This window comes from Lolium rigidum, chromosome 7 (genome assembly GCF_022539505.1).
Source record: "Lolium rigidum isolate FL_2022 chromosome 7, APGP_CSIRO_Lrig_0.1, whole genome shotgun sequence".
Lineage (NCBI taxonomy): Eukaryota > Viridiplantae > Streptophyta > Magnoliopsida > Poales > Poaceae > Lolium > Lolium rigidum.
Window position 1 is genome coordinate 140,547,177 of NC_061514.1, and position 26,302 is coordinate 140,573,478.

Here is a 26,302-nt window from a genome sequence, read left to right on the forward strand (position 1 = left end):
TTTATAGTGCGAAGTTTTTCCTGAAACGGATGTCACACGTTGAAGCCCATAGCTTTCCGTCCCTGGCAGTTCTTCATGGCATGTTGTGTAGCGTTTGTAGTTTTTCGAGTGATTTGCCTCCTTTTAAACTTGTTTAACCTTGTGTAATCATTACCTTGTATCCTAACTACTACTAGTTTAGGAAAGTAAGTTCACAACTGACATATATTACCACATCCGTATTTCTTGAACAAGATGAGCTGTGTTCAACACTATTCCTACTATTTGCTGCATACTACTACTTGACACCCGAAAGCTTATAAAAGGCCATGCCTGCTTTGCTTGCTGTTGTTCTTCGTAAGCAAAGTTGCAAGTCTCCCCAGATCAATCCATCGTCATGGAGCTAAACGCAGCCACACTCCTCTCTATAGCTCTCGCCTCACTGGCCATCCTGGTATCCTTACTTCGCCGGAAAACGGCATCGAGCTACGAGAAGAGGCGGCCTCCCGGTCCACGATGTCTCCCCTTTATCGGAAGCCTCCTCCACCTCCTGACGTCCAAGGCGCCGGTGGTTCTCCGGGACCTGGCCAGGAAGCACGGCCCAGTGATGTATCTGCGGCTAGGCCAGGTCGACCACATCGTCATCTCGTCGTCGGCCATGGCGCAGGAGGTGCTCAGGGACAACACCCTGAACTTCGCGTCGCGGCCGAGCATCCTAGCTGGTGAGATCGTCTGCTACGGAAACCTCGACATCGCCTTCGCGCCATACGGAGCCTACTGGAGGACGCTGCGCAAGCTCTGCACGCATGGAGCTCCTCAGCGCGAGAAAGGTGAGGCAGTTCGCGCCCATTAGGGACAGCGAGACTCTGTCCTTAGTTCGAGAGGTCGCCGCCGCCAGTGAAAGAGGCATGCCGGTCAATCTCCCCAGCGTGCTCCTGTCATGCTCGAACTCCATCACCGCCAAGGCGGCCTTCGGCGAGGTCTGCAGCCCCGAGCTCCGGCAGCAGTTCCTGTCCGCGATGGAGGTCGCGGTGAGCCTAGGCCTGGGATTCTGCGTCGGCGACCTCTTCCCCTCTCTCTGGTTCGTGGACGTCGTTTCCGGGATGAGACGCCGGCTCTGGCGAACGCATCGGCAGATGGACGCCGTCTTCGACACCATCATCGCCCAGTGCGAGTCGCGGCGACTGAAGAGGAAGACGGCGGGAATGACCGAAGATGATGACATCCTTAGCGTCATTCTTAGAATCAAGGACGAGGGGGAGATTGAATTCCCCGTCGGCAACACAAACGTCAAGGCAATCGTATTCGTAAGTGCCCAATGCCTCTCTAATACAGTACTCCTGCAATTTTGAATCACTTGTGATGTTCTATCTCGTTCAAAAAAAAAACTTGTGATGTTCTATATATTAATTTGTACATGTACTTATCTGTTCATTATCTGAGTTCATGTCAATTTCAACTAGGATCTGTTCATAGGAGGAACGGAGACGACTTCCACGGCCGTCGAGTGGATCATGTCGGAGCTCATGAGAAACCCGGAGGTGATGAAAAAGGCACAAGCCGAGGTGAGACGAGCGTTTGACAACACGAAACCACAGGACCACGAGGAACACATCGAGGAGCTGCCCTACATGAGGATGATAGTCAAGGAGGCCTTGAGGATGCACCCGCCGCTACCTCTCTTGATTCCTCATCTATGTCGGGACACGTGTGAAATCGGTGGGTTCAAGGTCCTTGCGGGATCAAGGGTACTGGTCAATGCTTGGGCGATAGGAAGGAGCCCTGACTACTGGCATGACTCGGAGCAGTTTAGACCAGAGCGGTTCGAGGAGAGCAATTTGGACTACAAGGGCACGCACTACGAATACTTGCCGTTTGGGAGTGGGAGGAGGATGTGCCCCGGAAGTAATTTTGGGCTGGCTGCCTTGGAGCTCATCTTGGCACGATTTTTGTACTACTTCGACTGGAGCCTCCCTGCTGGAACTCGACCGGAGGAGCTTGACATGGACATGGTCGTTGGCGCCACATCCAAGAGAAGGAACCCGCTCAACCTAATAGCGACACCGTATAATGTTTCGATGAAATCTCAGAGTTGATAGTATGATTTGCAGTTGATGTTCCGGTCTCTGTTTAAGTTTCGTAGTTCTCTACACACATAGGAATAAGAACCTCGATTGGTTTGCATGTCTCTGTCACCTTGATGTAATGCGACAGATAAATAAATATTTAGCAAATAATCCTGGCACAGCAAGGTTTGTAGTACTCCTCTGTCCCATCAAACATGTTAGAGGTTTGTTAAAATTTGGATGTATCTGGATACTATTTGATATCTAGATACATTCAAGTTTTAACAAATCTTAGATAGGTTCCATAAGATCGGAGGGAGTACTTTGAGTGGAGCCTCCATGCTGGAATTAGCTCGATGTTTCTCTTATGCTCTAGACGATCCAATGTGGTGTAGAAGGGGTTATTAAGAGCATGTTCTACCTATGAATACAAAAGAATGTATAGTATTGAGCATACAAGTAGATTAATCTCAAGCGAAATATTAACTCTGTCAACAAATTAAGCATGCACAGGGAGCTACAACGTGATGAATCGCGTTGTAGCTTTATCGCCCAGACCACTCCACGAAGCCTTCTTCGTTCCCTGATTGACGCCATCTCATCGGTGATGTAGGATTAGCGAGTTGTTATTAGTTTTGGTGGTTTCGGTTCAATCTTTGTAATTTTTCTTGTAAGGTGTTGTGAATAATCCTAATAAAAAAGCCGTGTGCATTTCTTGAATGCAGAAGCTAGGGTGATATTTTCCCCATTTCGAGAAAAAAAATATGGTGGTGACTGGTGAGTAAAACCATCCTACAAAAGCGGAGCAGATCAGAGAAAGCTAAGCTAAACAAGAGGAGCAGAGTAGACAACATCTAACGAACACCAAGCCGCTAGCTCGTAAACATTCAGAGGAATGCACTACTGGGCACCATATCTATCCACGGAGCAAAGCACCGGATGTGCAGAACCAAAACAGACCATGCAAAGGAACCGGAGACAACCCGGGCCGCTGCCACGCCGGAAAACAGACATGCTTCAGGTTCGAAAATCAGACAGGTCGAATAATAGATTCCCCGGGACTCGGAGCGGCTCGTGGATCACCGCATCCACCGCTCCGGCCTTCTCCTTTGGCGAGCTGAAGGCGTCGCCCCGGAAGTAGAAGAAGTGACACGTCTTGCACATATTCCAGAACAGCTTCTTGCAAGGCGTGGGCACGACACTGTCCTCCCTCAGGACCATCCTCAGCAGGTCTCTCCTGCACTTGTCAATGGGCCTCTGCAGCTCCTTCCTAGCATCTGATATGGTCATAGAACCACCACTCTGAAGAACCAGCAGCGAGACACTGTTCAGTTTGCCCTCCCTGTACTCCCTCTGCATCCACATACATCAAAGAAAATCATTTGCGGAGCCGGCATACTTCTACTTATCACGACTGCACCAAATTTACATAAAAATCATGATGTATTTCTCTTTGACCAAGACGACCAATACCAGTAACTTTTCTAGTATATCTCGTAGTTTTTTCCACCAAAACATACCTCATATGTTTGGACATCATTCAGTAGACGGCCGCATGTGCTCATGAGCCGAAACAACTCGATGTACTCTCGGTCTCTGACAACAGACTCTGTGATCTTTGGCCCAACGAAGTACAACGCTGGGAGCACGACCGGACCCAACGCGAATGAGATAACAGCGTTCTCCATGTACTCCTCTGGTGTCGGCACATATCCTGTCTCCCTCCACCCCACCTCGGCCATCATATTCCGTAGCAAATCCTGCCACTGCACATAATGTTCAGAAAACACCAACACTTAGCAAAACAGATTAGTATGTTGTGAAAGATTTACATGTGCATACACAAGACTTACTATTTCTATTAGGTGACGAGAGACATCGCGGCCTTGCACTCTAGAAGCCTTCAATCCAACTTCGTTCACTGAGTTGTAGATCGCAGAGAACACGATTTCGACATGCTCAGAGTAGTACTCTATTTCCTTGTGCTTGTCCCACCTGCGAGAACCATATAGTATGTAAGAAACCCATGATCGCTCGAGAAAGAAGAAAACAATGTATGTGCATATTTTTACATCTCAACTAATGCAGTGAGGTTCTCCAATTCTTCTTGTGAACCCCCGAAGTCGAAGAAGTCATCAACGACAGTCGTGAGTGCACCATTCTTAGCCCATATAAGGCGAGCATCAGATAGCTCTGGGAGGAACATGGTGCCAGCAGCAGAGAGGTAGAAATATGCCACCTTTTGTCGTGCGAAAGGTAACCGGTCCAAACTACTCTCTTTCACCCAACTGCAACTTAAAAATTACTTCAACTAATAATACAAGCATTGTTGATGTGTATTTCTAACAAGACATCTTTTGGCAAATGTACCTATCAAGATGTTGAAGTTCATGTTGGTAAACAGATTGACTTGTACTGAAATCCACGACGCCCAAACCCAGAAGATCTTGATTTGTCTGCCGATGCCTGCTTAAGAAATACAATAGGTTTGTATCTGGCGTAGTAGTGTGTGCATTACATATAACTTGTTTTGCACAAAAAAGAGGAATGATACCGTACGAGTATAGCTTCTGATGCTCCATAACACCAAATCGCTCGATGGTCCTCTTATGCTCTAGACGATCCAATGTGGTGTAGAAGGGGTTATTAAGAGCATGTTCTACCTATGAACACGAAAGAATGTGTAGTATTGAGCATACGAGTAGATTAATCTCAAGCGAAATACTAATTCTATCGACAAATTAAGCATGCACATGGAGCTACAACGTGATGAACCGTTTTGTAGCTTTATCGCCCAGACCACTCCATGACCCCTTCTTCATTTTCTGGTTGGCGCCACCTCCTCTGCTTTTGCTGTTACGACATTTTGTCGCATCGACATCTCCGCTCCCCCCTCTCCTGCTTTGGCCAGATCTTTTGCCGTCCAATCACATATTGTCTAAAGAGAAACTCTAGCAGATCACCTAGAACTCCAAAATCTCAAAATAAAACTGCTCAAATAGAAAATGGAGTGGGAAAAGAGCACTCTATCACATAATCTATATGGTGGTGATTTGTCCTTGATTTTTTTAGAAGACCCTGTAAAACACCCCCTCTAGCCAGTAAATTTAGAGAATCGGGGGTGACTTCTACAAGATACTATATCCACCAAGAATTGGCACCACTGACATTTCTAATTCACATACCTCCCGGCAACACACCACCCTGCCACCGCCGACACGGCATTATGGCAACGCCGCGTCCGTCCGCTCCCCGCCACCCTCCCACCGTCTCCGACCTTCCACACCATCCTGACATTCCCCAAACCCTTGCACGATGGTGCAGACCGCGCCCGAACTCGACACACCTGCTCGTGGTACCGCTCCATGGACCATGGGGGAGGAAGGGAAAGCTCGCCGTGCCTGCTTGTGATGCCGGTCCACTAGGGGTGCGTGCTTAGTGTCCGCCACAGCGGCGGTGAACCGGGTGCCCACTTCGAATCCCCTGGGCCGCGACCACATGGGGCAGGAGAGGATCCAGCCCGTGAGCCGAAGCGAGCAGGTGGAGGAGAGTGGAATTGTTCATGGTCTCTTTTTGTTTAGAGGAAACAAAGGGATTTATTTAACTTGTGCAAACAAAGTTACAAAATCGGGCAGTTCCAAAAACCAAACCCTACGCCCAAACTGGACAGCTATAGCATTTCTGGCAATCAGGTGAGCATCCTGATTAGACTCCCTATACTCATGCTGGAAACTAACGAAATTTTGACAAAAGATACCACCTGGCTGAGTGAATTGTCAAAAGGAAAAGGACCACCTGCACCGTGGTAGTGCCACGGTGCAGGTGGTCCTTTTTGACAATAATTTTCTGAGATGGTCTTTTTTGACAATTCAGTCGGTCAGGCGATCTCTTTTGTCAAAAATTCGGAAACTAACTAATTCCAGATTACTAGACCGATTCTCAATTTCTACTAAAATAGCACTATAGCGACATAAATTCTTCGTCTTGATCATATTGATAACCTCCAACCAATCCGAAGAAACTGTCAGTTTATCAGTATCTTCAGCCAGCACCAATGCTTCAGCACAAGCCATCGCCTCCAAAATAGCAGGATCGTAAACCCCCTTAATCGTCCTGGCTGAGGCTCCTAAAAACTTCCAGCAGCGTCCATGCAAACCACACTCACCGAGCCATGATCTTTCCCACGTGAAACTGCTGCATCAACATTAAATTTAAGCACCCCAGCTGGAGGATGGATCCATTTTACTTGTCTAGGCTTTGGTTTGACGGGGCGTTGCTCCTTCACAGGTGCACTAGCTTCACCAAGATCATGAATGAAACGAGTGACGAAATCATGAGTATTCAACCGTGACAACAAGCTAGCCCGCCCCTGGATGTTTCTCTGTGAATTTTTTTCTACAAGCCTTCTCGCTACTCAGCTCATGCTTCCCTCTTTGTTGCTACGAAGCGGACCCCATGAGGCGTGGTGCTACATGTCGGCTCGCCTCCGCCGGGAGCTGTTGGTGGAGGTTTAGGAGCCATGCGTTATTGTTTTCCCAACCCCTCCTCGTGGTTTTATTTTTACCATGAAACCGTAGGGAAACCCCTCCTCTTGGTCGCCACCATCTGTTACTTAATGGCATCGCATATGCTGCAATTTGTCCTTCAAACATGAGGTGTAAGTTGCAAAAGGAGATTTCTCATGCGGGTTTGTTGTAAGGTTGAAATAGCTAAAAAGTTATTGGAAACAATGTTGCTATTTGTTGGAAATGACTCTGAAATCTTTTGCAATGTGATTTCACACAGGGAATTTCTAGTGTCGTTGGTTGTTGTTGAAAAGAAGATGATGATTTTCGAAGATTCCGTTTTTCAGTTCTAGTTTACAAGGTCTGTTCTGCGCCAGCCGTTTTGCGACATGTAAACACGTTTTCGGAAGACTGAACTCGAGTTTTTCGGTTTGCACTTTTACAAGGCTCTGCTAGAGATGCTCTTACCAACACCACGCGACCTCCACTGATCTGAATAGCTACATGACTGAGCCCAGCATGCTGAAAGGGACATACCCGTGTGAGAGGAAAGAGAGGATGATTTGCGAACGGTCAACACGACCGACGGTTAGCACCCGCCTTATCTCCCTAAGGTTGCCAGCTTTCTCCCCTTCTTCCTCCCCCTAATTCTCCTCTTGCATGGAGTGTTCGTTCCCACGAGTCCAGACGAAACGAAATTTGTAGGTTATACATGTAGTTTCATTTTGGATTAAGTATTTACCTCTGAAAGGAGTGTAGTTCTTGGTGCCGCACTAGAGCTCAGTTGTTCCTTCAATAGGCGATTTGACCACAATCTTATATTATCCAGAATCAACTCATCTTCAGAGATGCTGACTTGTGAAGCCTTGTATAGTTCTAATAAAGACCTTGTGTCATTCAGATTCAAATCAACAGTGGCTTGAGCAACGTGAGACATGACATCTACACACGTTTTGAAGTGGATAATCAGCATGAAAAACTATATACATCCAAATAAAGAATCATGTATTAAACAATTTAATGTGCAATTTCTATTAAAATCCTAGAAAGATTTACAAGTGTTTACCAGAAGAGACATCGTAGCCGTTCATTCGTAGGATGCGAAATGCCATGGCACATGCCTCCAGGTCTAGCATAATCTTTTCGTCTCGCCGTGACCAACAACTGCAAACCATTTCATGTCAGGTGCATACTTTTTTTTTTAGAAAACCCTGGTACACACATAAACTGCTAAGATCAGAAAAAATATGACTCCATTCGAATAAGTGACTCGATACATGTGAATCTAGACAAATCCAAGTTACTTATTTTTCGATGGGAAGTATATATTGATCTTCACAAAGGGATTAGTATATGAGTACCTGTATATTTCATCCAGGATACTCTTCGTCTCGGCAGCAAAATGTCGAGATATTCCAATCTTTTCGAGCACATCAACCATGGAAAGTTGCCCATGTACTGTCCTCTCGTACCTTGTCTCTGGTTCGTGTGGTTGTAGCTGCTGCTTTTTTCTAGCCACTCTTGGCTCCCTCTCAACCTTGCCATTTACTAATCCCAACTGAAACGGACTATCAAGATCGATCAGATAGTCATGGCAATTGCTCTCCTTAGCAACTCTTTATCTTAATTACCCCCATTTAGCAAAACAAATGTGCCAAGTTACGTTTTACCACTTGCGTATAAGATCTTATGTGCATTCTTAATGGCGGGCTCTGGCAGTAAGGTACACATGGCGTGTCATGTAGGTGTTTTTTCTGCAGGCTTTTTTTGTGGGTATGATCCGGCATTATAATAGCACTAGGCGAAAAAGCGACATGGCATGCCATGACAGTCGGGATTTGCCTGACAAATTGCTCCCAAAAATTAAAGGGGTGAAAAATTAGCACAACTTTTTGTACCAAGGATAATTTAGACAAAATATTGCTAAATGTGATAGTTAGTGTTAAAAATAGCAAACTGGGTAAAAGCTAGAATTCACTCTCACCGTACATAGACCTAGTACAGGGCTACGAGGGTTGTGGGTTTGCCTTGAAGAAGAACAATGGCTAACAATTTTTGCATTGCAAAACAAACATAATTGCATAAATTCCATGAGACCAAAACAAGAGGATACAACATAATCTACCTCTATCCATGGCATGCCGGTGAGCTCTGCTTGGTCATGTCGGTAGCACCCCACATGGTCGACGTGGACTGGGAAAGAACCCAAAGTTAGCCTCTTAGCAAGAACTATGTATAGCATTGGCATACGTACAAAAGATGAGGATCTATATGGCACAACTATGTCTAAGGTACTCCCTCCGGCAAAGTATTTAACCTTTGATAAGTATTTAGTGCCGGAGGGGGTAACAAAAGTCTCGTAGTTTGCAAAAGTGCTTCTCTGGCGGAGCCGGTAGCTACAGGTCTAGAATCCCGTTAGAGTGCTTTGAGATTTGCGCTATGTCCCCTAGTCATATTTGATTTATTTCATATCGATATGACATAACTTTGAAACATTCTTGATTCAAATGAAAGCTTAATTAATATTCATCATCATAGAATGACTCTTCATAAATCTAAGATATATTTAGATTACTTTAGTTACTTTTCAATCATTGGTGTTTTAAAAAACTATGCCCTCTCCGTTTAGAAGTAAACCGTATCTAGACACATTTCAATGGGTTGATACCTATGTATCTAGGTAAAAATTGAATAATTTATTTCTGGACAGAGGTTGTACAAGATTTCAGTGCGGTTTCAAATACTAACTCCGTATATATATATATATATATATATATATATATATATATATATATATATATATATATATATGGGAAATAGTGAAATTTACTGTGGTGTATATATGCGCACCCTCATCTGACCATTAAACTACACTATAGTGTATTTCTGACCCTCCATCTAAACTGACGGTGCCGTCCATGCCCTCACACCACCAGCCCCGCGGGCGCAACGCCTCCCTCCACACCCCTATCGCTATCCCCCTCTCTCCGCATGACCATGTCTCCCCTACAATGTAGTCTTCCCCACGAGCTTGCTCCCTCTCTCTCGTTTTCCCATACTTGCCACGGCGCAGTGCCACAGCCGAGATGCAGAGGAGGAGCATGGGCGCGCCGCCGATCTGGAGGGGAGGGGCTTTGCCCGTCGATCTGCAAGGAGGGGCAGTGCTCCAACTGGAGATGCAGAGGAGGGGCAAGGACGCTACCTCCTCCAGCCACCCACAAAGTGCATGGAGCAAACACAACGCCATCCTCATCCTCGCGACCTGGCTCCCGAGCTTTCTCCGGCCGGCCGACGGGGCGCCGCGCCACTCTCCCTCATCCTCACCCCGCATCCACGCTCGGCCACACAATGCATCCCAGCGCCGCCTCCTTCCCCCTGGTCGCCTCTGCCCCAAATCCATGTCGTCCCTGGTTCCCCATGGAGCTGGGCGCTCCCTTGATTCTCCATCAGAGGCAGCCGACGGATCTTTTGGTTGTGAGGAAAAAATTAGTGCGTGTGTTGCTGTTGCTTTGATGGATTGTGATTTGCGGTTAAAGGAGCATGAGATTATTTATTCCTGCCGCTCTTGGTTTGGAGATACACTCCCTTTTTTCTGATATGCTCTTTTCATTTTGTTTCCGGTCATACTATGTTAGATTGGAGGTTCTTTGTGATTTTACAGATGGATTTGAGGTTCAATTTGCTTGCTTCGGATGGTTTAGTCCATTTATTTTTGAAGATTCTAAATTTTTTATTGGAGCGCGGCGCGAGATGCAGTCCGTCTCTGCAACTCTCCTAGATCCGACGCCCCAATGATTTTTTTTTGTGGTTCAGATTCTTTTCTCTGAATTCCTAGATCTCTCACCTTCCCTGATTTTTGCCAAAAATTGGGTCGTTTTTAGGGACAATCGGTCCTGTTTTATTTCCTTATTTCTTACGGAGGAAACATGGAAACTGCTGATTTTTTTCTAGGTGATGTGTGTTCTTACACCAGTCCCCTTCTCAGGCCGATTAGTTGCCTTCCATCTAATACTTTTTCCTTTTTTCCTTGGTTTCCGTTGGTGGTGTGGCGTGATGCTCGTAGAGTTGGAGCACAGACCTCCAGAACCGGCGTGATGCTCCATCACCTGCACTGCGGTTTCTGCGCTGGCCGGCCCGTGCTTAACCGTGGCGGCAGTTCCTTCCGGGCTGCTTGTTGACCTCCTCCTGGAAGGCCAGGCCACCTCGCCCGCTGCTCCCGTGTCCACCTCGCCGACGGGGACGTTTCCAGCAGTCCGGAAGCACATCTGCTGCCACTAGTCAGGTACTGCTCCGGCCTTCTCTTCCGTTGCCAGCAGACCCGTGCGGCCCAGCTTCGCGCTCCTTGTATCCCCGCTTGGACAGTGGCATTTTTTTATCTCGATCTGAATTTGTTTCATCAATTTTTTCCGAGCTGGATTAACTTCACCAACTGAGGGAAGGAATCAGGTCCATGTTGTTTTTTTGTGCACGCTGTGTTCTCGATCCAGATCCATTTTGTTAATGTTCCCAATTCAGAGGAAGGGGTCACTGAACTGAATTTCGTCCATCTTTGTAGAATTTGATGTTTGTTTTCCGTTAACTGAAATTTGTATCTGTCTGCAGCTGTAGTTAACTGAATTTTCTGTGTATCCGCTACTCCACCTAATGGTTGCTATTTTGATTATTCCATTTTGTTCTGTACCTTTTGTCCGATCTGGACTACAGATTTTGCGTATGTCTTCTTCCTATGTTAATACTTTTTGTTGGATCTTTTGTGGATATATACAGACTTAGAGACTAGATTTTTGAAGAAATCGGTTGTACTTGTTAGTGGTTTGCGTAAAAACATGGACAGGTTTCATGGGCAATCTGTAACTACAGGGGCTTTTTACTTTTTAGCGTTCAATCTTTTGGTGGAAATTTGTAGAGCATGAAACAAATTTATTGCCGTTGATACCAAGCAGATGCCTTGCAAGTGGTTTCTTGTTTCTTCCTTTTCTGTAGTCATAACCCCCAAGATCTTGTCGCTTTGTTGCTGTGCCTCAAATCGGGTATGATTTTTTTCTTCAAACAATGTTCTGCTTGTTCTTCATACCTGGTGGTTGTTGCAAAAAACAAACAAAAAACTATGTGTGCTAATCTAAATAAGCATACTGATTTTGTGTATTTCCTCTCTTTCATTCTGATTTTGTGTGTTTCCTCTTCCCTGTCAATCCACCTAGTAAGGTTCATGTAGATTTCCAAGTGTGACCAAGTACTGATGGAGTGATGGATACTTCATTGCTATGATCCAAGTAGTACTTTTGGATATGTGAATTTAACTTATTGATTCCTTTGTCTTTGCATCGGACAATTTTTTATACACGGCTAGGCCTGAATAAAAACTTGCGTGGACCATCAAAGAATTTCTTGCAGCTGAATTTGTACCTTGTTTATCTTAAATTTGTTTACAGAAACCGATGAAAAAGAAACCGATGAAAAGGATTCCTGCGTAGGTACTCGAGTCTTAGGTGACTCGATCCAAGATGCTTCTTGGAAGTGTGTCACTCCTATAAAATCTCCACAATTTCTTGCTACTATGGCAAGTTCTACTGCATCAAATCATCCTAGCTGTTCCAGCTTTGTTTTGTGAGCATGGGAATTTTTATTGAATTCTACCTATTTTGTTGCAAATAAAGATTTACCTATGCGCTATTTTCTGCCTGTGAGATCAAGATATGCTGGCGCGGAAGCGAGATCAAGATATGATGCCTGTTAAAATGCCACGCCAGGATGATCTGCACCGTGCCATCCCGCCTTGGTGGGCATAGTCCGAGCAGAGATGGCCCCGTTCGATCTTCCCATCTAAGTTTTTTTTTTCCTTTTCTTCTCCTCTTATTTTGTTACATTTTTTTTGTATTTTGATCCAGTTTTTTGCGTGGTAATTCCTTAGATGTATTGACACTGAAGAAAATGCATGAAGCTCCCGATTTGTGTTTGAACCTTCAATGAATCTGTGAATTAGCCACCAAAAAAAAAGGAATGGACATTGGAATTTGGAAGTGAATGGATCGTGCATAGACCTGGGATGTGCTCGCAGGAGTGGTGTGCCTTCTGACGACAGCACGTGGAGGGCTCCACCTAGCTAGCCTGCCCGGTGTGAAATTGTTTCGCTGGGATGTACTACAACCTACAGGGCATCTCTTACACTGACACGGACGGAAATGGCTAACAGATGGAAACGGCAACACGAATCACGAGATAACATCCGATGAATTTAAGCCTATGCACAGCTATCACCCTAGGTAGAAAATCCGCGTCGATATATATATATATATATATATATATATATATATATATATATATATATAGACAAAAGTTTTCGTATGTAACCAAACTGCAGTGCATGCTATCTTTGCCATTCACCTTGTGCCAAGATCCGTGCTAGAAAATAGTCAATTACTTTTCTAAATGAGCATCTTCCTATTTAGTGCCCCGATGACTGCACCGGGCCACCGGGGTCTGGCTCTCCGTCAGTCCAAACAGCAATCTGAGCTATGCAGAGTGGAGCCGTTGGCTTGTCCGTTTCTTTTGGAGTGGTTGTATTTGGCATTTCTCTCTGGGAAGCGCAGATATCGCCCTGGTGGTCTTGGCTCTTTCTTCCCCGCTTCCCCCACCCTCCACCCTTCCCGCACCTCCATCCAACGATCTGCCATGGATCCCTGCCCATCCCGGTGGCCGGCGGAGCTCCCGCAGATCCCTCCACCTACCCCGCGCATTCATCCCCAAATACCTGCCGGAGGAGCCCTCAACTTCCCGGCGGCCGGCGGCGCCCCGCAGTTCGAGCGGATTCCCGTGGCGGCCCGCGCTCCATTCCCAGCCTGCGAGGAATGGGGCTCCTGCTCGACGCCCCTGCCCCTGCCACCGTCGGGCCCCCCGCACAGCGCCGATGCCGTAGGGGATTAGCCGGGGATGAAGCTTTGCCGCCATGATCTACTCGTCGTGGTAAATGTGGATGAGGCGCTGGTGCTCCTCGTCTCCATCGAAGTTCGACCTCCGATACGGACGGCGCGCCCCGGCGTCCCTTCGCCGCAGACGCGCTCCAGTGCTCCCTTCAGCAATGCCGCCATCACGAGTCCAAGCGGAAGACGACCAAGTTCAGACTCCAAAATTTCCTTGTTTCTTATGCTGCTCTTTTCTTTACATCTCTTGCAATTGATGGGCTTAATTGATCCATGGTGGTTGTCGGCTAGCAGATGTTCGTGGTAATTCCTGGAAGCTGCCTATTCTTTCTCGCATGTTTCTGTGATTTCAATTCCCATTTCTTGGTTTTCTGATTTCAACCTTGTCATATCCATGGTTCGCATGATTGTCCAAACAGCAGTTCGGTTTTTTTTGTACGGAAGAAGGACACTATTTTTTGTTTGCTGTCATTAAGCGCTCTTTTGGTCTTATGCATTCCCTGATGTTTTGTTCCTATTAAATGTACATCTCTTGTTGAACAAGATGAATCTAGATCGTTTAAAAACCGATTTCTGTATCCCTTGGTTTTACTCCTGCTCCTTTTTTATCAAGTGTCTTGTTTCTGAAGATCTCTATCTCGATAGAGCTGTGTCTAAAATTTCGATTTCGTTAGTGTGTCATCGTGTCCAGCCGTCCAGGCACCCTCAATCCACGCGTACGCGATGAATAGCAATGGTTTTGGATCTTGGCTCTGCAGAGATTTTCGTTTCTTTGACTGTAATCATGTTTGTGTTGTGTTGGCCCAATTCGCGATGGATTTTTTTCCAACTGATTTCTCCTTATTTCATCTCTAGATTTTTGTTATTCATCAATTGAAAATTGTGGCCTAATAATATTAATAGATAAAGTTATGTTCAGTCGGAGGTGCTCGTGATTCAGGGTGTCTACCACGCACCTCCAGTATGAGCAGGCAGCGCCGCCTCCGCGCGTCAAGCTCCAAATCAGATTATTGCATCCTTCTCTTATTATTTTGTTTTGGTTCAGTTAAAAGTTATAGTCAAAGATCAAAAGAAAACTTGAATTCAATTTGCCTGAAACTATGTTTTTTTCTTTGCGATTTGGTGGCCCAACGAGTGCAGTTGATCTGCTGATCTACATGTACAATTGCTTTCATGTAGAGAAATCTCGGCAAAATACACAAAGAGTATGTTTTGCTGCTTGTGATTCAGTGCGCTTTACCTGTTTTTGCGTACTAAAAGGATTGAATACGTTCGTTTTTTTCACATTTGTATGCATGGTCCTAGCAGATATTTGTGGTAATGCTTGGATGCAGCCTTCATGTTCTCTTTTTGTTCTTGCCATGTATTCAGGTATTTTATGGCAACACCATCCTGGCTTACCATCCTGGCTGATACAAAGCAATGCCCTGCAAGTGTCCGTGCTGCGGGTTATTAGAAGAGTCGGAGTGTAGTGTAGTGCGCCCACGTCTGAACGAAGAATACCGAACACCAGTGGGGTTTCCCTCTGTTGTACAAATCAAGTTGGAAGATTGTAATGAATCAACTGAAATGGTGTGCGCTTGTTCTGCTAAAATTGATTGAGCTGAACTGAAAGTGTAAACTATGTGTGTATTGTACCGAAGAGGTGAATCGGCACCATGGTGATGACACTGAACTTTTTGTTTTTGGTTACTGGCATTGATTGAACTGAAAAGAGAAGAAAAGATGGGAGGGGTGACCACATGAAGAACTGAATTTTGTGTTCTTTTAATGTTAGAGTTCATAGGCACTAGTAAAAATGTGTATCCTTCTTACCTTGTATAGGGAATAGTTGGAAGACAATGTCAAAGATAGCATGTTGTTTGGTATTTGAATGATGAAATTTTTTCTTGCTTGGATTGCATATTGTTTTGGATCTATCTCTTTAAGAACAAATGCTAATTTTCTAGTAGTATTTTACCAGAAAAAAAATTCCATTTAGTGATTGCGCCAACGTATGGCTTCCTGATCCCAAACTTTATACCAAGTGTAACCAAGCATAACTCGGGTCTAGTGGGTCATCTTGATCTCAAAGTTTGTATGAACTATGAACTAACATTGTATTCTGATTGCCGGAATGTATGCAATTCTGATTCGGAAGTTTGATTTTTTTAGTCTATTTTGAGGTACTTGAAAATTTAACAGAGGTGCCACATGCATATATAAGAGGGTGCTGAATTAATTTGTGCTACCGATTTTTTGAGACGGATTTTAGGTACTTAGAAGTTTCAACCAGGTGCAGGATGGATTTTTAGGAGGGTGCTTGAAATGTTAAGTGATGGTGCCGAGTAATTGGTGTCGGTTCTATTTTATGCTAAATAGATAAATTCAATGAATGTATAATTAGATTCATTTAGTACCGGAATTTCTTGGGTACCGATTTTATTTATCCTTGGGTATGAACTATACATTAATCGAGACACGGCATAGGTACTTAACAATGTCCATCGTGTTGAAGAATGTATTAATAAGAGGGTGCTTAAAAAATAAATCGTGGTACCGATTTTTTGAGACAGATTTTAGGTACTTAGAAATTTCAACCAGGTGCTGGATGGATTTTTAGGAGGGGGCCTGAAATGCTAAGTGATGGTGCCGAGTAATTTTTCTGGTTTCGGTTCTATTTATGCTACTTAGATATAAATCAGGGAATGTATAATTAGATTTATTTAGTACCGGAATTTCCTAGGTACCGATTTTATTTATCCATGGGTATCAATTATATATTAAACGAGACATGACATAGGTACTTAACAATGTCCATCATGGTGCGTCATGTATTAATAATAGGGTGTTTAAAATTAATTTGTGCTACCGATTTTTTGAGACGGATTTTAGGTACTTAGAAGTTTCAACCAGGTGCTGGATGGATTTTTAGGAGGGTGCCTGAAATGTTAAATGATGGCGCCGATTAATTTTTCGTGTTCCCATTCTATTTATGCTAAATACATATTGATCGGGGAATGTATAATTAGATTCATTTAGGAACGGAATTTCCTGGGTACCGATTTTATTTATCCATGGGTATCAACTATAAATTAATCGAGACATGACATAGGTACTTAACAATGTCCATCGTGGTGCGGCATATATTAATAAGAGGGTGCTTAAAAATTAAATTGTTGTACTGATTTTTTTAGACGGATTTTGGGTACATAGAAGTTTCAACCAGGTGCTGGATGAATTTTTAGGAGGGTGCTTGAAATGTTAAGTGATGGTGCCGAGTAATCGTTTGGATGCCCGTTCTACTTATGCTAAATATATATAATTCGGGGAATGTATAATTAGATAAATTTAGTACCGGAATTTCATGGGTACCGATTTTATTTATCCATGGGTATCAACTATAAATTAATCGAAAAACGGCATAGGTACTTAACAATGTCCATCGTGGTTCGGTATGTATTAATAAGAGGGTGCTTAAAAATTAAATTGTGGTACCGAATTTTTGAAACAGATTTTAGGTACTTAGATGTTTCAACCTGGTGTTGGATGGATATTTAGGATGGGTGCTTGAAATGTTAAGTGATGGTGCCGAGTAACTGGTGCCGGTTCTATTTTATGCTAAATAGATAAAACTCAAGGAATGTATAATTAGATTCATTTAGTACCGGAATTTCCTGGGTACCGATTTTATTTATCCATGGGTATGAACTATAGGTACTTAACAATGTCCATCATGGTGCAGAATGTATTAATAAGAGGGTGTTTGAATTAAATCGGGGTACCGATTTTTGAGACGGATTTTGGGTAGTTAGAAGTTTCAACTAGGTGCTGAATGAATTTTTAGGAGGGTGCTTGAAATGTTAAGTGATGGTGCCGAGTAATATTTAGGGTGCGGTTCTATTTATGCTAATTAGATATTGTCCTAGGAATGTATAATTAGATTCATTTAGCAACGGAATTTCCTGGGTACTAATTTTATTTATCCATGGGTATTAACTATATATTAATCGAGACGCAACATAGGTACTTAACAATGTCCATCGTGGTGCGGCATGTATTAATTAGAGGGTTCTTAAAAATTAAATTTTGGTACCGATTTTTTAGACGGGTTTTAGGTACTTAGAAGGTTCAACCAGGTGTTGGATGGAGTTCTAGGAGGGTGCTTGAAATGATAAGGGATGGTGCCGAGTAATTTTTTGGGTGCCAGTTCTATTTATGCTAAATAGATATTAATTGGGGAATGTATAATTAGATTAATTTAGTACCGGAATTTCCTGGGTACCGATTTTATTTATCCATGGGTATCAACTATACATTAATCGAGACACGACATAGGTACTTAACAATGTCCATCGTGGTGTGGCATGTATTAATAAGAGGGTGCTTAAAAATTAAATTGTGGTACCTATTTTTTGAGACGGATTTTAGGTACTTACAAGTTTCAATCAGGTGCTAGATAGATTTTTAGGTACTTACAAGTCTCACTTAAAAACTAACACAAACCAACACATCATAGTGCTAACCAAAATTCTCTTAAACAAAATATCTGCAAGCTTGCAATGCATCAGTCAGTAGCAGTACTTTCGGATCCTATAATAATTTTTTCAAGCATGAAGTAAAATATTTAGGTTGCTGATTTGATTATCTTCTTCCTTGGGGGCGTCGGCTGCAGAAGGGATGTTGACGGAGAGTGACAGCCGGTGTCGTGGGATGACAGGCGATGGCAGTGGCGGAGGCCATTTGGAACTAGGAGGCTTTTTATGCAGACCTCTCTGCGAATGATCTCCTTACTCTGTTATGGTCTTCTGAACATTCATACCGGACACCACGGCTTCAACTAGCTGAACACTGTAAAAAAATAGTTGTGCTTGAAGCTGATGCGTCAGTCTTAGCGAAAATGTGATAGCCCTTTGCATCCCCAGGAAAGTAATACACTCTCTGTCGCCTCGTGACAGTATGCTAGCTACAGCGTTTTTATTTGAACCAAGCTGTGACAAAACCGAACATTATCATGATTATTTTCGGGATGGGGTGTAATATGTACATCTGCATAATTTCAGAGATAATAGGCGTTAAATTGCAGCGTTGTAGAATTTATTTTGCAGAACTATCTTAAGGGTAAAATATAGTACGGATCAGTGTGGCGCCATGAGCAACAACAACAATGGATGCAACTAGGACGGGGTGACAGCGAGTTGAGGAAATTGCAGCAGTGATTTATGCAACGGAATAACTACTACTAAATAGCAGGATTAGGCCAGAAGATGCCAGAAGGGAGTAGATCCGATGAGTGACCTTCGGTCGCGGAAATCGGCGCGCCGCCGGCGGCACCATCGAGCTGAGCTTGGTCTCGCATGCCGGAGCCGTCCATCGAAGAGAGAGGCTGTAACGCACAGTACGACCTGAGCACGGACGGGGCCTAGCTGGGCTTCTGGTACCTAGCACGGTCACGGGTGCTTGCTGAGTTAAGAGTACCGGACCGCGATGTACCACTACGGTACCGGCCCAAGGTAAGTCGGCTGTGACAAGACCAAACCGAAATCCAGACAGATTTGAAATGTAAACTGCCAAAACGGGAAACGACATACAGGCCTGCTAAACCCAGAGATCCGGCCTTGGTCTGCCAGGCTTTAATTTGAATTATCTGCACAGCACGTGGCCCAACATCTGGACACCATATACAAATAGGTCAATTTTGAATCCAATACGAATCATCTTATCACATTGTTCACCAAAGCAGCAACATATTCAAAAGATCCTGCACAACACGGGTCCGTGTGCAAGGTACAAGGAGAGAGAAATCCCTTCTCACTTCTTTTCTATGAGCCACACTAGGAACTAATAGGAGAAAAGAAGTACGAATCCCAAAGCACATGGACGATGATGATAGCATGCGCTGGGGTAAGGTTACGTACCAAAACCACGTCCTATATATATATATATATATATATATATATATATATATATATATATATATATATATATATATATATATATATATATATATATATATATATATATATATATATATATATACATAGCACTATTCTGCAACCAGTTGCAGAATAATATTCTGAAGCACCGACTTGTACTTCCCTGGACACAAGGTTGTACTTCCCGGATAACAGGGTTCGACTTTCTGTCGAACTTACCTGAACTTCCCATTTTCTTCAGAGCTACTAATTCTACTTCGTGTTTCCCAACCATTTTGTCGGAATTATGCAAATGATATACCGTTGGATAGATAATGAAAAACCGCAACTTTTTCATGTTCAAACTTTTCACAGATTTTGCACGTGTTTAAATATAATTTTGAAAATACGAAAACACTTCTATATGGCCAGAAAACGAATTTTTAGTTCGATTTTTGAATCGCTTATCGAAACTATGCAAATGATATACCGTTGGAAAGATAATGAAATTGCGCAACTTTTTCATGTTTTACGTTTTTCCAAAATCCTTACAGTTTTTGAACAATTTTGAAAATACCGAAATTCGGACGTACTCAAAAAACGAGCGGACAGTAATTTGGATGATTTGTTTCAACCGTATATCGGAATGACGCAAATGATATGGCGTTGGAAAGCTATGGACTAGGCGCAACTTTCTTATTCCAATTGTTTTCTCTAATTCCTTACAGTTTAATAGAATAACATGAATTATTGTCCACCGGTTTTATGTGACGGGCACCGAATGATTTTCCCTGCGATTTCCATGCGTTTTATTTAAACAATGCAAATGATATACGGTTGGAAAGGTCTCAAAATGGCGCATCTTTTTCATATCTACCATTTTTGCCAACTCTAAACGATTTGAAAGTAATTTTAGAAGTTTTGAAATCATGTTTCCGGTATATTTTGTGGAATAACGACTTGAATTTAATGGATTAGATCCATTGATTTGTTGTAAAATGTTGTAGGTAATGAAATTAGACATATACTCTATCATATAGTGCTTTTGGTGACAATGATTGAAGTGGTTGGTGATCAAATCGATGAGATTTGGATAATAGATTTCCGCCCCGTAAAAACAGAGCATTGAACTTCCCTCGACATGAGCTTGTACTTCTCGGGAAATGCGGTTGTACTTCTTGGTGTGGTTTCACGAAACTGTTCAGAAAAACTGTTAAAATTATATCTGAAAACTTTCTACTTCACATGGTTACCGCTTGTACTTCCTGCAGTCACCGCTTGTACTTTCCGGAATCACAGATTGTACTTCCCGCGGATGAGGGGATTTTTTTTTGTACATTTAGATTTTGTCGGGTTTTTTATACTTCCTATATTAAGTGAGTGTACTTTTTGTGTCGAGTGGTTGTACTTCTCAGCTTTAAGTGTTTGAACTTCCTCACGGATGACGAGATTTTTTTTGTACATTTGGATTTTTTCGGTTTTCTTGTACTTCCTATAATAAGTGGTTTTACAGCTCGTGTCGAATGGTTGTACTTCTCGTGTCGAATGGTGGTACTTCTCGATGTCAATTATTTGAACTTCCTCGCGGATGATGGGATTTTTTTGCATTTACATCTTGTCGGTTTTTTCTACTTCCTATGTTAAGTGGTTGTACTACCCGTGTTGAATGGTAGTAATTCTCAGCGTCAAGTATTTGAACTCCCCCGACATGAGGTTGAACTTCCCTCGAAATGAGGTTGTACTTCCCGGGAAATACAGTTGTACTTCTCGTTACGGTTTCACGAACCTGTTCATAAAAACCAATAAAATTTATTTGAACACTTTGTACTTCCCGTAGTTAGTGCTTGTACTTCCAATAGTCAATGCTTGCACTTCTCGGAATCATGGCTTGTACTTCCCACGGATGTCTGGACTTTTTTGTTTTTTGTACATTTGGATTTTGTCAGTTTTCTTGTACTTCCTATATTAATTGAGTGTACTTCTTGTGTCGAATGGTTGTAATTCTCAGCTTTAAGTATGTGAACTTCCGCCTCGCGGATGATGAGGTTTTTTTTCTTGTACATTTGGATTTTTATCGGTTTTCTTGTACTTCCTACAATAAGTGGTTGTACTACTCGTGTCGAATGGTTTTACTTCTCATCAGTATTTTAACTTCCTCGCATATGACGGGATTATTTTGGTTTTTCTACGTTAGGATTTTGTCGGTTTGCTTGTACTTCCTATAATATGTGGTTGTAGTGCCTGTGTTGAATGGTTTTACCTCTCGTCGTCAAGTATTTGAACTTCCTCGCAAATGATGGGATTATTTTGTTTTTTCTACATTTGGATTTTATCGGTTTTCTTGTACTTCCTATAATAAGTGGTTGTACTGATAGTGTCAAATGATTGTACTTCTCATCATCATGTATTTGAACTTCCTCGTGGATGATGGGATTTTTTGTTTTTCTAACTTTGAATTTTGTCGGCTTTCTTGTACTTCCTATATTAAATGGGTGTAGTGCTCGTGTATAATGGTTGTACTTCTCATTGTCAAGTACTTGAAATTTCTCGTGAATGACGATATTATTTTGTTTTTCCACATTTGATTTTTTTTTTGGTTTTCTTGTACTTCCTATAATAAGTGGATCTTATCGACGATGGATGCGCGGAAGAGGGGTAGCGGTGCACGGGCTAGGGGCGGCGGGATGCGGGTTAAGGGCGGCCGCTTGTCAGCAGAGGCCGTCGGTGCATGGGTAAAGGGTGCGCAGAGCAGCGCGTAGGAAACCGATGATGGAGGGGCACCAGTGGATCTTCCCGGCAGCAGGGTGCCGCAGAGGCGCACCGGCGATGACTTGGTGCGCGCATGGCTGCAACATCATGTAAGATCATCACATGGGGGAAGGTGGTTGTACTTCCTGATGCTTCTCGTGTGTACTGTCGACGCTAGGCGTTTTGTACTGCCGATGCTACCCATGTGTACCTCTCGACGGGACAAATTTCTACGTCACTGCTTGGTAGGAAGAAGTATACTTCGGTATATGTTTAGGGTTGCTCGATGGGTACTGCTCGGATCTAAATTTTTGTATCGCCAAGACCGTAACAATTGTAGTTGGCAGTAAACTGCATTTTTTGTACTGTAACCTGAAGCTCTCCTACTGCTGCAAATAAAAAAGGAGAACGGAAAAACTGCTCCTTACGACCGATGACAATAGGAAGTACAGGTCCGTGCCAAACAATGGTTCAGGTAAAGGAACCGAAAGTAGGCCGCCAGGGATGGGCACGGAGGCGGCGGTCGGAGCGGCACGCGGAGGCGGCCGGAGCTGTGCGCGGATGAAGCGGTTGTACAACGCGTGTAGGCGACGACCGGGGAAGCGTGACGTGCATCATGAGGTGGCGGAGGCCGGGTCAGCGCGCCGCCGCAATGGCCATGCGATACGGGTCAGCGCACCGGCTGGCTCCAACGGCGGTTAGGATCCCGGCAGCGCGCTCTGGCATTGGGCGTGAGGTCGTGGTGTTGTGGGGGAGAAAGACCGCTCGATGTAACTAGTCGAAGAGCATGGGGCTAGACCGAGGCGGCGATGCGTGGGGCCTAGGGAGGCGGCGGCGGGGAAGGCAGGGTTGGCCGGCCCACGCTCAGTAGACTGGCCGACGGGAGTACATCGACGGGAGAAGGTCTTTTTTCTTTGACATGGACAATAGAAGGTCTGTATTGCTGATCAAATTTTAGGAAATTGAAAAATTTCGCGCCTAAAACATCTTGGCTCAACAATTATACTTCCAAATAATAGTAATTTCCATTGACCATATTTTTATTAAAAAAAAGTGCAAACAAACTGCCGTCCGCAAGGAGAAACACGAGAGGGTAGCGAGACAGCGTCGGCCAGGGCACCTACGGTTGGTGGTGGAGCTGCTCAGCTGTTCCGATACGGTGACCCAGGGAAAAGTGGCTTCTATATTTTTTACAAAACAATGCACTGCTCCGAATGTGGCCGCTACTTTTTACAAAACAATGTACTTCCACTTAAGAAGAAGACGACCAATGTATTTTGACATCAGCTGTCATCTTTTTTATCTCTTCACCACCGCATCTGCTAGTATATGTCTCTACTTTTTCTCTAACATTCACGTGCACAAGTTCTTACCGAAATGGGGCAAGGAGCTGAATTGAATTAATCTTTTGAGGAACAAAATATTGCAGTGTAAATGGCTGCAGAACATGCAGAAGGCAAGCTTTCACCCACGGACCGACTGATGCACTGCACTTCACCAGTGCTGCATTATCTCCATTGCTGATTGCACATGTACTAATATTCGTAGCAGCATACTGCTGGTTATAAACACATGGACTTTCAGAACAGAACGTCTTGTACTTTCTTTGGCGTTGGCGCTGCTGCGACCAACTCCCAATTCGAGCAGCCAATGCAAGATCGATTAAATCAACTGTCAATTGAATTTTTTAAGGAGCTGGCATGGCCAAAGCAAGATCGATTAAGCCAATTGAGCCGCTAAGGCCAGCTCACGAGTACCTAAACGAGAGGAAAAGAGAAACGGGCCTGGAGGAACCGAGAGCAGCGATGCGCCGCTGGCACACCCCTCCTGACGAAGCAGGTAGGCACGGACCAGCTCATTGCTACTCGTTTGTACTGCCAATTGCTACCATGTGTATATTCATGATAAATTTTAACCTTTTTTTTTTGCTTGGACTTATGGGAGTTATGAACTTGTACTTATCGGCGTCATACACTCGTACTTCCGTGCCTAATTTTCTCTGAAGCATATGCCAGAAAATAAAATTTTACTTATCAACAATTAGCCTAGCAGAGACGGACCGAAGTGGTTAAATTCAGATAAGCTTTTTCTACACTTTACTGCAAACAAAAGTTGAAAATATAGGCATGAAAATTGAGCCGGGGCACCCACATGCGCTGCTACACGCACGTTCTCCGATCGGCTAGGGAGCGCTGCTGCCGGAAGAGGCCGTACAGTAGAACGACGTGCGATGCTGCTGCGTATCTGCACTGCTTGCACTTCATTTCTTAATAGCTTTGTACTGCCGATTACAATCGATTTCTGCAGGAGTAAAAATAGCCCAGCTCGTGGTCGTGGCCGCCTGCGCCCAGGAACGACGCTGGAAGAAATCCATGACCGGCAAGCCAGCCAACGAGCACCCGCGACCAGAGGTAGGGGCGGGGGAGCGCGAGGCGGCCTGGATCCGAGGCGGCGCAGCGTGCTTGACTCCGGTGAAGCCCCGCGGCGGCGGTAGGTGGTCTGACATAGCAAGATGGGCAGGGCCGGCGGTGGCTACCGATGGAGGTTCGGGAGGCGCTCGGGGGCGCGGAAGCTAGCGAGATGCGGCGGGGCCTGGCCGGCGGCGGGACCTGTCCGGCGGCGGGGGATGGCCGGAGGCGGGGGATGGCCGGCGGCGGGAGGTCAGTTGGCGGGGAGCGGGGGGAGGTTGGTCGGGGGAGCAGCACGTGGGTTCCTGGGTGTGGGTGGGTGAGGATAACGGTGGTGGGCTGGTGGGCTATTTCTTTTTCTATTGATCCGGTGCATCCGCGCCTATATAGGTTAGGTGGTGCTCAGAATATTATTTTGAGCACCGGTTTCAAAATAGTGCAACATATATATATATATATATATATATATATATATATATATATATATATATATATATATATATATATATAAATGTATAAGTATTTGGAGCCAAAACTTTAACTAACAATTTGATCGATAAAAAATAAGTTATATAACACCAAAAACATATCATTGAAAACATCTTTCAAATATGAGTCCAATGATATACTTTTGGTGACATGCAACTCATATTACATTCGTTAAATTATTAATCAAAAGTTTAACCTTGAAACGTGTGGTGGCCTTATATATAAAAATTAAAAGAGAAGAGTAATATGTATGTCATATCAGACCGATCGCTAACAGTGGAAACCATTTTGAAAATGCATCGATGGCAAACTGCATACCTCTCGGCAGAGCCTGCCTGGAATTAGCTTGGCACGGTAGGCTGAATGGCCGGCCGCCGGAGGAGCGGCGAGCGCTCGGCCGCGTGAGAGATGAACTAGCCGGCAGCTTCATGATTACCCTGGCCGCCATTACAAAATCACAAGGTATCTACAGTGCTTGCGTGGTCGAGCCATAGACTCAGAGTTCAGTATATATAGTTCCTCTTCGGATATTTTTTTGTTTTGACTACTAGTCTGCATCTGGCCCACTCGCGACTCCTGTGGATGAAGTGACCCACGCCTTTTTCATTCACGACGTTGCCTTCCAGAATGTCCAGAGCGAGTGGCCAACTGGCCATGCCTCGTGAGCCACGCGCGAATGTGAAAATATCGCGCTCTGTTCGTGCGTGTAGTATGGACCATTCTTTCCAAAAAAGACATGTTTGTGTTGAAGCTACCATCCAGAACAAACACTATCATCACCAGATTCTCATGGAGAGGCCGGTTTCATCGGAGTGGCCCAACCAGCTAAGACTAGCCATACATGATGTAAGTATCACCATCATTATACATCCTACCCGCACAAAAATCTTGATGTGGCAAAGTAATTATGGATGAAAGAGAAGACTCAGAGTATCATGAAGTAGATATCGTATCATAGCGCACATCACGAGAGAAGTTAGTATCAAATAAATCTTGTACACAAATTTGTATTGGGATTCTACAAATCAATTAATATAGCAAAACTATGATTCTATGCATTATGGATCTAGTATCATAGAAAACTATCATATATATGATACTACTATATGATACTACCCACTATGGCCAGCCTAATGCAAGCCCAAGCCGTCCGGCAAGTTAAGCTGCCTCCTTTTTTTCCATATAAAACAATTAGCTGCCTCCACTAGGTGCCACATCATTTTGAAGTGCAAGTCCAACTTGTCAGTTTGGATAAACAGTAAAATAAAAATATAGTTAGCTCAAGTAAGTACA

The 26,302-nt window shown here is 44.0% G+C and overlaps 1 protein-coding gene and 1 pseudogene across 1 annotated transcript in view; one reads left to right on the forward strand and one right to left on the reverse strand.

The window, feature by feature from the left end:
• The window catches only part of LOC124672073, a 29,643-nt gene extending 4,170 nt beyond the window's left edge, over positions 1-25,473 (reverse strand). Inside the window, exons 1-13 of the mRNA XM_047208363.1 lie at positions 25,328-25,473; positions 8,676-8,743; positions 7,912-8,108; positions 7,617-7,714; positions 7,293-7,492; positions 4,605-4,708; positions 4,416-4,511; positions 4,118-4,339; positions 3,899-4,040; positions 3,566-3,811; positions 3,069-3,398; positions 2,369-2,466; positions 749-1,319 (exon numbers count right to left, since the gene is read on the reverse strand). Coding sequence (XP_047064319.1) covers positions 749-1,319; positions 2,369-2,466; positions 3,069-3,398; positions 3,566-3,811; positions 3,899-4,040; positions 4,118-4,339; positions 4,416-4,511; positions 4,605-4,708; positions 7,293-7,492; positions 7,617-7,714; positions 7,912-8,108; positions 8,676-8,743; positions 25,328-25,457 — 2,502 coding nt within the window. The 5' untranslated portion in view covers positions 25,458-25,473. The remainder of the gene's footprint in view (positions 1-748; positions 1,320-2,368; positions 2,467-3,068; positions 3,399-3,565; positions 3,812-3,898; positions 4,041-4,117; positions 4,340-4,415; positions 4,512-4,604; positions 4,709-7,292; positions 7,493-7,616; positions 7,715-7,911; positions 8,109-8,675; positions 8,744-25,327) is intronic.
• Positions 358-2,189, forward strand: LOC124678822 (annotated as a pseudogene).
• Positions 25,474-26,302: the final 829 nt, after the last annotated feature.